The sequence below is a fragment of the Blennius ocellaris genome, assembly GCF_963422515.1.
Source record: "Blennius ocellaris genome assembly, chromosome: 2".
In the NCBI taxonomy this organism is placed as follows: Eukaryota; Metazoa; Chordata; class Actinopteri; order Blenniiformes; family Blenniidae; genus Blennius; species Blennius ocellaris.
In genome coordinates this window covers 26,931,936-26,942,718 of record NC_137651.1, presented here as the reverse complement: position 1 = coordinate 26,942,718, position 10,783 = coordinate 26,931,936, and the positions used below count along the sequence as shown (strand labels likewise).

Here is a 10,783-nt window from a genome sequence, read left to right as displayed (position 1 = left end):
AAAAACTTCATCATCACCCCCACCCTCCCCCCCGCTAAAAAAAAAGAAGCGTAGTCCCCCCCCTCCCGACCAACCACCACCTCCGCCGCCGCCACCCCCTCCGGTGTGCCGAGGCTAACGCCAGCTAGCCCGATCTGAAACAATTTGAAAGCGGAGGAACTCTCCCCTCCCCCTGAGCCGCTAGCCTGCCGCTAGCACGCCAGCTAACATACCACCGCTACCACACAACAATCAGCCTGCGAACACGCAAACATCACAGTGCTCCGTCGTAGTTAAAAAAAAAAAAAAAAAACACCAAACAAACCGCAGGTTAAAAACAAAATTCAACAAAAAAAAAAAAAAGAAAAAAAAAACCCCAGCGAAATGGCTAATCTGAGAGGAGCCCCCTCATCGGTGCCTCCTCTGTGGCAGATCCATGGCTCCTGCAGATTTCCATTATTTCAGTTCATGGATTGAATTCTTTAATGGCGGCCGGGAGGACAACTCTGCCTCTCGGCTGCGATTGGCCGATCCGCGGCGATGGGGGCGTCATCCGGCTTCAAGTAGCTCCATGACTTCACAGTTTACAAGATGAAAGCTCTCCTGCATCTGTCACACGCTGCTCAAACTCCGCACTCCGGCTCTGTTACTGGAACATGTTTGCCCCTCTGTGCCGCGGCGCACTCTCCCTCTCCCACCTCACCCTGCATGCGTGAAACAACAAAACACTTTGCAGCGTGTTTATTAAACTCACGAACGGGCATTTATTTTGCATGGACACCCAATGCATTAGTGGGTCTAGAAAAAAAAAAAAAGTATGTAAAAACTAGATTATTCAGTGCAAAACTTGTTTTTTTTTCCTTCTCCAAAAATATACATTTTAATACTCATTTGATTTGATCGACACAACACACACAAACAATGTATTGTTTTTGTGGTCTTGTGAACTTTTGCACACTTTTGCGCCACAGGATGTTTTCAGTTTTTTTTTTAATGTGTTCATAATTAAGCAAATTGAAAGTAAATGCATGTTAATGTTGATCTCCTTTAAAAAAATGATATTCAAAGGTCTGTTTGCATCATAATCGGATCAATGTAGAATTATGTAAATATTAACACGTCAACCATACTTTCCAATCTGTGGCTGATATTAATGTGAGGCTGAACGATGTCCTTATTTATTTACTGGCATTTTATCCTGCCTGTAACTTTATGCAAGTTTCTCTTCTAAGTTATGTAAATTGTGACAACATGTGTCTTTAATACAATTTCTGTATCAAGACTAAAAAAGATTTGTCGATCTATCTATCTATCTATCTATCTATCTATCTATCTATCTATCTATCTATCTATCTATCTATCTATCTATCTATCTATCTATCTATGCATGTTGTGTGATCTTTATTCCAATTAAAACATTGATGCATACAATGAAACCAATGCACTAACCCATAAATATCAATAGTTTTTCCTGCAATATAAATACAATTAAAATTAATATACATTCAATATTCATGTGGTAAAGTCGAGAAACATGTGTGCATGAATGCAAACGTTAGCACATGAGTAAAGAAGGCATCATTTGATTTGGTCTTATATGATGCATGGACATTACAGTAATGTATGGGGGGGGGGGGGGGGGGGGCGCTGGTGCTGCAGATGTGAGGTAATCTGGGTCAAACTGTGCAGACAAAAGATGTGTACGTCACTGATCCCAGCGGTATTTATTGTGTTTTATTAGCTTATTAATCTCACTGTGTGTGCACAGAGTCCCCGTAATCCAGCGTGGCATTGTTCTGAAAAAAAAGAAAAAAAGAATTATCACTCAGTATTTTCACGTCGAGCCACGTGAGGCACATTGTCTGCTTTGTGATGTAATTGATCAATTTGATGCGTCCAGCAGCGGCTCTGCGCCGCGCTGTGGTTCCGGCGCTGGCCGGCAGGGGGAGCCGCCGCCGCGGCGCGCAAAACGTCCCTCCCTGAAAAGGCGGAGCCTCGGTGCGTCACAACATGTCAACAACATGCCGGGGTCTTCCTCGGAAGCGCAAACTGACAGACAACAAAGAGACGGAGCCGCACACACGTCCAACGTCGTGTCGGTCGTGTCGCGGCTCGCGGATGATAATCTGACGCTCGTGCGGGTATGGAGTCTCCATTGTTTCACTTGTGCATCCTCGCACTGCTGTGGTATTAGTGTTCCGGGGTGCAGCAATGAATTCTCTGCAAACTAGCACACACACACGGTGTTAGCTGGCGACCCCCCCCCCCCCGCCTGATCAGAGAACCTCCTCCCCCCTGCAGTCCACCCCCATGCTTCTGAGTTATAATCCACTCAGTCAAAGTGTTTGTGGTGTCATCAGCAGTGGCCATGGTATCACTGTAATCCCATCAGCTCTCCTCTCCTGTCTCACACAGAACATCAGCACCGGGCTGGCTGTGGCTGGAGTCATTGTCCTGGCAAGGAGCATCCGAGTGGTAACAGACAGACATGCCTCCTTACCCTCTCACCCCCCTGATGCTTTCACAAAATTATATGGAAACACAGATAAACTTTTTCCTCCACACTTCAAAAAAAAACAACAACCTTATTTGCACACCAGACTATCTCTCCTGTTATACAGACGGGGGGCATACATGCCAGCCAAAAAGGGGACAAAAAACAAAAATAGCCAGAAAAAAAAAGATTACAATTGCTAACCGAACTTCTGAGATTGATTGTAATCTATTAAAAAGGAGTGCGCCAAAAGTAAAGAGTAACGTGAACACATTTATAAACTGAAAAGTGAAACGTCAACCTTGTGCGGCAAACTAATACCTAAACTATTATACTTCAACCTCAAAATTCAACTTTATTCTTCAACCTCAAAATTAAACTTTATACTTCAACCTCAAACTTCAAATTTATTCTTCAACCTCAAAATTAAACTTTATTCTTCAATCTCAAACTTCAACTTCATACTTAAATCTCAAACTTCAGCTTTATTCTTCAACCTCAAACTTCAACTTTATTCTTCAACCTCAAACGTCAACTTCATACTTAAATCTCAAACTTCAACTTTATTCTTCAACCTCAAACTTTAACTTTATTCTTCTACCTCAAAATTAAACTTTATACTTCAACCTCAAACTTCAACTTTATTCTTCAACCTCAAAATTTAACTTTATACTTAAATCTCAAACTTCAACTTTATACTTAAATCTCAAACTTCAAATTCATACTTACATCTCAAACTTAAACTTTATTCTTCAACCTCAAACTTCAACTTTATACTTCAGCCTTATATGGGTGTTGTTAATAGATTACATTTAATATATTTTTTTGAACATGTACAAAAAAATCTAAAAAGAAAACAATGGATTAAAAAAAAGAGACACTGAATACACACTCCACTTTGACAATGTGTGTGATTCATGTTCGGAAAGGCTTAACAAACTTATTGGCTACAGAAATGCAAAGAAAAGGTTTGAGTCTGAAAATAAATCTTACCTGTATGAAATTACATGCAAAAATAATGTTCAACTTATCATAATAATGTCAGTGTTTGTCATTTCCTCTCTGGTTTTCCTATATTTCTCCCAGAATGAGTCCTTCCATTGTGCTCACGCTGTTGGTCTCATTCCACTTCTCCAGATCACTAAATTTGGGGCGGCGAGCGAGATCCCGGCTCGTTTCATAGAGAGGAACGTCAGCCTGCGAGGAAAAGTGCATTCCATCACAGAAAAAGGCCTCCAAGTGGAGCATGTCCCCATTCATCTGCCGGTCCTCTCTACTTTACTCTCCAGGCACGGCGGTAAGGTCGAGGTAGCCTTTGAGTGAAATTATCTCCACCAACACACAAGGAGTCGAAACAATTGAAAGCCTCTGATTGATTTACAGCTTATGTTTCACCATTGTCACTTTATACCTATAGAAATGGAGTGCGTCCTTTGCTTTAATGGTTAATCAAGCAGCTTAATAAAAAAAAAAAAAATCACATTTACACAGCCTTTCATCATTTCAACGAGGTAATTATACACAACAAGGGCACCTTCTTTATCCTGTGATATTGGAATGTATTGTGACAGTTTCCCTTTGAAAAGACAGACTCATCAGTTTTATCAGTTACTCGTGACTGAAAGTGACAGGTAAGCCTATTAGCCGCTGGATTGAATCACAGCACTCAATAGAAACCACAGGCTTTATGGTTTATTTAAAGAGCAACATCAGCAGCCATTGTGTGAAGGGCCCGTGTAAGGAGAGCCGCTGCCATCCTGACTTTTGTGTTGAAGTCCTGCTATTTGAGATGGAATGCACCATTTACACGGTGCTTCGCTATCACTCACAGCTGAATCTCAAATTAAAAGGCATCGAGAAATGTTTGGTGCCGGGTGGAAAAGGAACAATTGCCATGTATACATTTATTTCTATCTAATAGGGCTACTGTTGATTGAGTTTCTGGATTCTGAAAACTCTTGTACAGGTTATCAATTTGTGGGATAAGTGTAATGTGATGATTTAATAAAAAAAACAAAAAAAACTTTATTGCAAGCCCATAACACTTATGAGGGTTTGCAGACATGTGAAGTCTTAACAGAGCTTCCCAATTACAGAGAGTGTTGTGCTTTTTAAAAGCTGATTTCTTATGATACTTGTATTAAGAATCTACGGAAGAAACCCTGAACACGCTTCTTCTTGTCTTCCTCAGATGCGTCAGCGCCGCCGTTGCTGGTCCGTCTTGCCGGAGTGGAGCTGACGCCAGAGGGAAGAACGTGGCTGCAGAAGAATCTGGCTCCTTCCCAAACCGTGTGGCTGAAGCTTGTCAGCCGAGAGGACGAAACCCTGCACTGCCTGGTGTATGAAAGCAGGGTGAGGCAGTGAATTACCTTAGGAAATCAGGAAAAGCATCACTCAATCCTGGAATGGCTGAAACCAATGTTATTTTTGGCGAAAGTTCAAATTTCTTTTTTTATATTGAGAGTTTCTTTCAAAAATTGCATCGTCGGGCTGTAATATACACACGGCATCAAGCAATCTTCCTAATGTCACCGTCCTTATTATCATGGTTTCCACTTCTTTTTGCAATGAGAATCTTCCAATCGCAGTTTACGTGTAATTTTCTCCATCCACTCCTCCTCAGTCTTCCATTCACGCCACAGTCTCTTAATTTATGTATTATGTTCTGTGACAAATGTAAAGTATGTTACATTATTTGGGTATCTCATGTCATATGTATTTAACCCCACTTATCCTAATATCCTTTTAATATTTGGAAACTGTGGCAATGAGACATCATAAATCCTCCCTGTAAATAGTCTTTGTTGGGATTTTCTGTAGTATATTGGCATTTAATATTACTGATTTGATATTACTTAATTACCTTTACTCTTCTATATTGATATTTACGTTCACCAAGGACATAATAAAATCGTTCGTGTATATTTGTTTGTCGGCTGGACAAGAGTACGTCAAAACTGCAACCCGGATTTTGTCGAAATTTTGACCGCAGATAGATATTATGCCCTGGAAGATTCTGTTATATTTTGGAGGTGATATGACATTTTTTATTTTTTCTGAGTCCAGGTCAACCTTGAGTGGACGTTACAAATCTCTGATTGCTCTTGATTAACTTCAATTTTTTCTGTGTGGAGGTAGAATTTACCCCTGGGAATAATAAAGTATTTCTATTCTATTCTATTCTATTCTAAAGTTTAATATTCAATATAGAGTTTGCACGAAAACGTCAGGAAAGGCTTTTACAACAGGGCGCGCAGTATTAGATTTATTATATTGTATTGGGGTGATCTATTTGCGCTCAGAAGTGGACAGTACTCGCATTTATTTGCACTGTTGTAGAAAGTATGACAAAGATTTATCTTGTGTATTTTATCTCGTCTGTGTCCTCATATGTCTCCAGCAGGGGGTGCTGTGGAGCTGCTGCCTGAACGAGGAGGTCCTCAGACAGGGTCTGGCCCGCAGAGCGCCTCTCTCCGGGGTCCTGCCTGGCTCTCGCCTCCACTGGCGTCTCCACAAGCGGCTGCACAGGGCAGAGGTGAAAGCTGAGAGGAAGGGCCGGGGCCTGTGGAGGGAGGACGGCCTGTGGGAGAGGACGTCCAAGGCCTTCGGGGCCAGCGCCGTGTTCAGATTGGTGAAGAGGATCTTCAAAAGAACTTGAGTAATCCAACGCTAAATCGCTGAGAACAGATTACTGCTCCTAAGATTACACGCATTACCTGTTAAAAACAGGAGTTCAAAAACACAAGCTAAAAGACAAACCAGGCTACTTTTGCACTTGAAACAAAAATACACCTGTTGAAATGTTTGTGCTGTATTATAAGAGTGTACTCTTTCCAGGTTTTAAGAAGTTAAAAAAAAAAATCACTTAAAAGGTTGTTAAAAGCTCGGCTTCAAATCCTCAAAATCCTGATGGTAATCCTGCAGCTTTCATTACACATTAAACCACAACTAAGCACAGCCTCCTCTGTGTGTGGGACACCCCACTAAACACAGGACAGGGCCGGGGAGGGGGATGTTAATGGTCTTCTGTGTAGGGGGGGGGTGGGGGTGTCCATTGGTCCACAGTTGCTATAGAAACTCCAAATGTGAAACACAAAGCGAACCGAAGGCTAAACTCTATATTGGCAGCCCTCAAACCCCTCGGGAGCTTATGTGTATAATGTGTGATTGTGTCAGGGGGTCTTTAAGTGGCTTTAAAGTCGACCCTGTTCGCTGTAATGCGACCAGGACGTTAGTGCATTTAAACACTGAAATAAACGGGGGTTGGAAATCCAACCAAATTATTTAGATTTCAGCACTCCACGCAGTGTTGTAGAGATAAGAAACAAACAAAAAAACAAGACGACACAAGCGCGCCACAAAAATTAAATCACTTTTCATGTGTGGCCGTTGTCATGTGGTTCGTCCATGCAAGGCCGAGGAGGAGGAGGAGGAGGAGGAGGAGGAGGAGGAGGCGCAGCAAACGAGGCCAAACTGCGATGTGTCTTGTGGGGTGCAGGGTGACGGGTGGGGGGGGGTCTGGGTTTACTGAGAGGCAGTCCTGCAGCACTGGATCCGATGGGCACAAGGAGATTAGTGCCGAAAGGGAGGAGGGTCACAGGGGTGGAGGGGGATTTTGGTGCCTGAACACAAAGGCAGGAGAGGAGGAGTCACAGTGCAAGGGAACGACAGAGAGGAGGAGGAGGGGGGGGGGGTGATGAATCAGCTCGCCTTTCTTTTGTTGTGCAAATGTTACTAGCGACTGTTACTGCCAAAGAGGCCTGTGATTGGTGGGCTGGTTCAAATTGTAAGGTGCATTTCAGTGTGATAGCCGCTGCTGCCAGACTTTGGACTGTCACTGAGGGAGGAGTGGGAGAGAAACCACGGCGAGACGCACAAGGGAAGGGAGAGTTAAAGTTTGAAAAGCCACAGTGTGTGTGTGTGTGTGTGTGTGTGTGTGTGTGTGTGTGTGTGTGTGTGTGTGTGTGTGCGTGTGTGTGCGCGCACGCTGGTCCATGACAGGGAAAAAATTTGTCTCCGTTTGTGTAACTTTTTTTTTTTTTTTTTCAGTAAAAGTAGACTTTTTTGTCACAGTTTGGCTCAAAATAATAAAAGTTAAAAAAAAAAAAAAAAGTACATCTTGTCTTCTAATTTGTTTAATGCATGGATGATGTGAATAATCTCAGAATTTGAAAACTGCTTTAGATATTCTTTTTGGGTTCATATGCTATAAAGTAACTGATTAGTTTTCAATGATATTCTATGTTTTTAGATGCTCCTGTACACATTTACAAGATAACAGTCATGATTGGCTAACTTAAAATTGTTTTTAAATCATCAGTATTCGGCAATGCTTAGCAAACAAGTATCTAAATATATGATGGAAATAGCTATTTATTAAAACAAAAATCTAAATCTACACTAGTCTATTCTTTGTCAACAAATATCTAAATATTTCTTTTGATATGATTGCTTTTTTTTTTTAGATCCAGAACAATGATCAGAATTTAAATTCAGACTTGATAATGGGCATTGAAACAACTGGCAAAACGATGAACCTTCTGTTGACATTCACTGTTTTGAAATAAACCCCAGGGATACATATTTTTCCAAGTAAAATAACTGTTAAAGTAATTATTGTTTTGAGATTTATTTGGAGTTGTTGATTCAAAGCCCTGGACAGTAATTGTGCACAATCTTCATTACCTAATATTTTTCTAAGGACTTAAATGGAAATGGAAAGTTGGTGAGGAGTGAAACAATTATTGCAAAAATCCAACTTTTGTTGAACCGTCCTGGGAAGATTGATACATATTTTGATCTTTATCATCAAATATAAGCATAGTTCAGGACATCAGATTTCTTTTATACATTTTCTAACCAGAGGTTTCATTAAGATTCATTAAGAACACATTTATCTAATTATAATATTTGATAATGGTAAGTCGTAGTGACACAATCTTTGCAGAAATGCACATTTTGTTGTGGAAATATTTATAAATCTCTTCTTTTTTATCATAAAATACTCAATAAAAAAAACAAACAATTCTATAGGCTTTTAAAACGAAGTCACACATTGTCCAATGCAATCTAATAAGTAAGAAATATCGAAAAACAACCTCTTATCGTGGATAAACCTATAAAACTGATGATGAAAGTTGGTGTCCCCTGTTGGGACGGAGTCCACTCCACTCACTGATCCAGTCCAGTCTTTCCCACTCTCACTGGTCCCACACCAGTAGTAGTCATTTGAAAAGGCACCATGCTTGATGCAGTGGTGGGCACTTACCCACACAGGGAAGTTGTTGGGATCTTCTCTGCCTGAAACCAAAGCTGTGGGACTTTTGCTGCTTCAACGTCGTCACGTGCCATGGAGGTCTGTGTCGCGGAGGACTGATGGGGAAAGTGACCAGACTGTGTGTGGAAGAAGAGGCAAAGTAAACACAAGGAGTGAAAGACAGTAAGTTTGATATTTGACTCTTTATGTCTCCACAACAAAACACCGCATGACATCCAATCTTGAAGGACTCATTTTTAACGTGCTTTCTGAGTTGCAGCGCAGTTCCTGACAGTTGTGAGCTGCTCTCAGTCTGCTGTCACTTTAAAGCTACTGTCGTTAAGGACAGTGTATACAGTATCCAGGCAGCTGTGCACCTGTTAAACCTGTGTGCTTGGACTCAAGCTGAGGTAAACACAGATTCGAGACATACACAGTACTTATATTCACTGTGCTGCTCCAATTAAATCACATTTAATCAGGTTCAAAACCCTTCTCATCACGAACCCCACAGACAGCCTGAGCTGATGTGGGCATCTGCTTTTCTTGTCATGCACTTTGGCTTGAGTCAATGATTAAAGGGCATAAAGGGGGGATTCACTTTGTTCTTCCTGAAAGATTCAGCTGTTTTGGTACTTTTTTGCCATTGTGGTTTAAACAGCCAAGGTTTGCAGCAGGCCAGCATAACAAAGGCCTTTATTGCACTCAGCCGGTAGCCGTCCCAGAGAGAAAGAGATGGGGCACTCCCCCATCCCAGAGCAAGGTCCTTGGGGATTTTTTTTTTTTTTTTTTTTGATTTGATTGGAGTGGTTGTGTGTGCTTGGCCGGGTGTGAAAGACAAAGAGATTTAAAGAGCCAGAGAGCTGGTGTGATACCACTGCACACACTCCCCAGGACCCAAAAGGGGGAGATCTCCATCTCTTCTGCCGTCAGCCTCATAAACCTCAAAGGGTCACGTCAGCATCTAATGTCACAGGCAGATACGCAATTAGCCGAATTACAAACTGTCCCCCTCGCCATGGAAAGCAAGTCCACATTCGCCCACCTTTATGTGCAGTTTTCAACTTGGTGATTTTCTTGAAACAAAGCTTGTGTTTGTGTTGCCTGCTGTCACAATAAACACACTCTCGCTAACAGCTACAACCCTGCGTAACTTCCATCACATGCCTACATGCACTGTAAAGGCTGTGTGTGTGTGTTTGTGAGTGTGTGTGTGTGTGTGTGTGTATGTGTCTGTGTCTGTGTGCAGGAATGCGTGAGCCGTAAAGTGACTCCCTTGTTGTTATGTGACTTGGAAGTATTGTGAGCGGTGTATCAGCTTGCTGGGGTTGGATTGTCGGAGTGGAAACACGACTCTCTATGGGTGCTGTGATCCCGCATGAATAATTGAAGTTTCTTGGTGGAAAAGAAAGAAGGAGGTAAGAGTGAGTAGTCCGGGATGGATTTTACCAGAGTGTCGGTATATAAAAGGTACAATGTGAATATGTGGGTGGATATGTGTCAGCGATTTCCTCAACGTTGCATTCAGCTCATTGTAAAGTGAACAATCTGTCGGTTTGTGCTGCTGCATGACTATCAAGATGGCTCGGCTCTCATTTGCCAACTTGAAGGATTATGGACTGGGGATCTGCTCAGACGCATAGTAAACAAGTCTGTCTCCAAAGGGGACATGATGCTGGGCATGCAGACGGCCCGGGTGTAGAACCTGAGAGTAAAAGTAAAGGATAGGAACAGGAGGGAAGAGTTGTCTTCACTTGAAATAGATGTGACAGTTTGACTTACGATCCCACCCAACACTCTTTACCATGGTTAGAGCAAGACAAAACACACACACACACACACACGTTCATGGATGGGCATTAACTTGAGACATTACTTCCCCTAAAATAGACAAACCATTGTTTATGTAATTTACAGTGACCTGCATCTAATCAGGACATAATTCATTTAAAATGTTATAATTGACACTGGTATGTATAAAATAAATGTGGCCTTTAATTATCCTGTTTATCAAATCATTTATTGTATTAGGACCCTCGTGATATCTATCTTTG

The 10,783-nt window shown here is 41.7% G+C and overlaps 1 protein-coding gene across 1 annotated transcript; it reads left to right on the top strand.

Moving 5' to 3' along the window:
• Positions 1 to 2,000: 2,000 nt before the first annotated feature.
• c18h3orf33 (c18h3orf33 homolog (H. sapiens)) lies at positions 2,001 to 6,391 on the top strand (the record flags this gene model as incomplete). The annotated part of the gene is made up of 5 exons (XM_080510994.1): positions 2,001 to 2,120; positions 2,395 to 2,454; positions 3,611 to 3,770; positions 4,665 to 4,825; positions 5,874 to 6,391. The coding sequence occupies 5 exons, from the start codon at positions 2,001 to 2,003 to the stop codon at positions 6,129 to 6,131; spliced, it is 759 nt and encodes a 252-aa protein (XP_080367120.1). The 3' UTR covers positions 6,132 to 6,391.
• Positions 6,392 to 10,783: the final 4,392 nt, after the last annotated feature.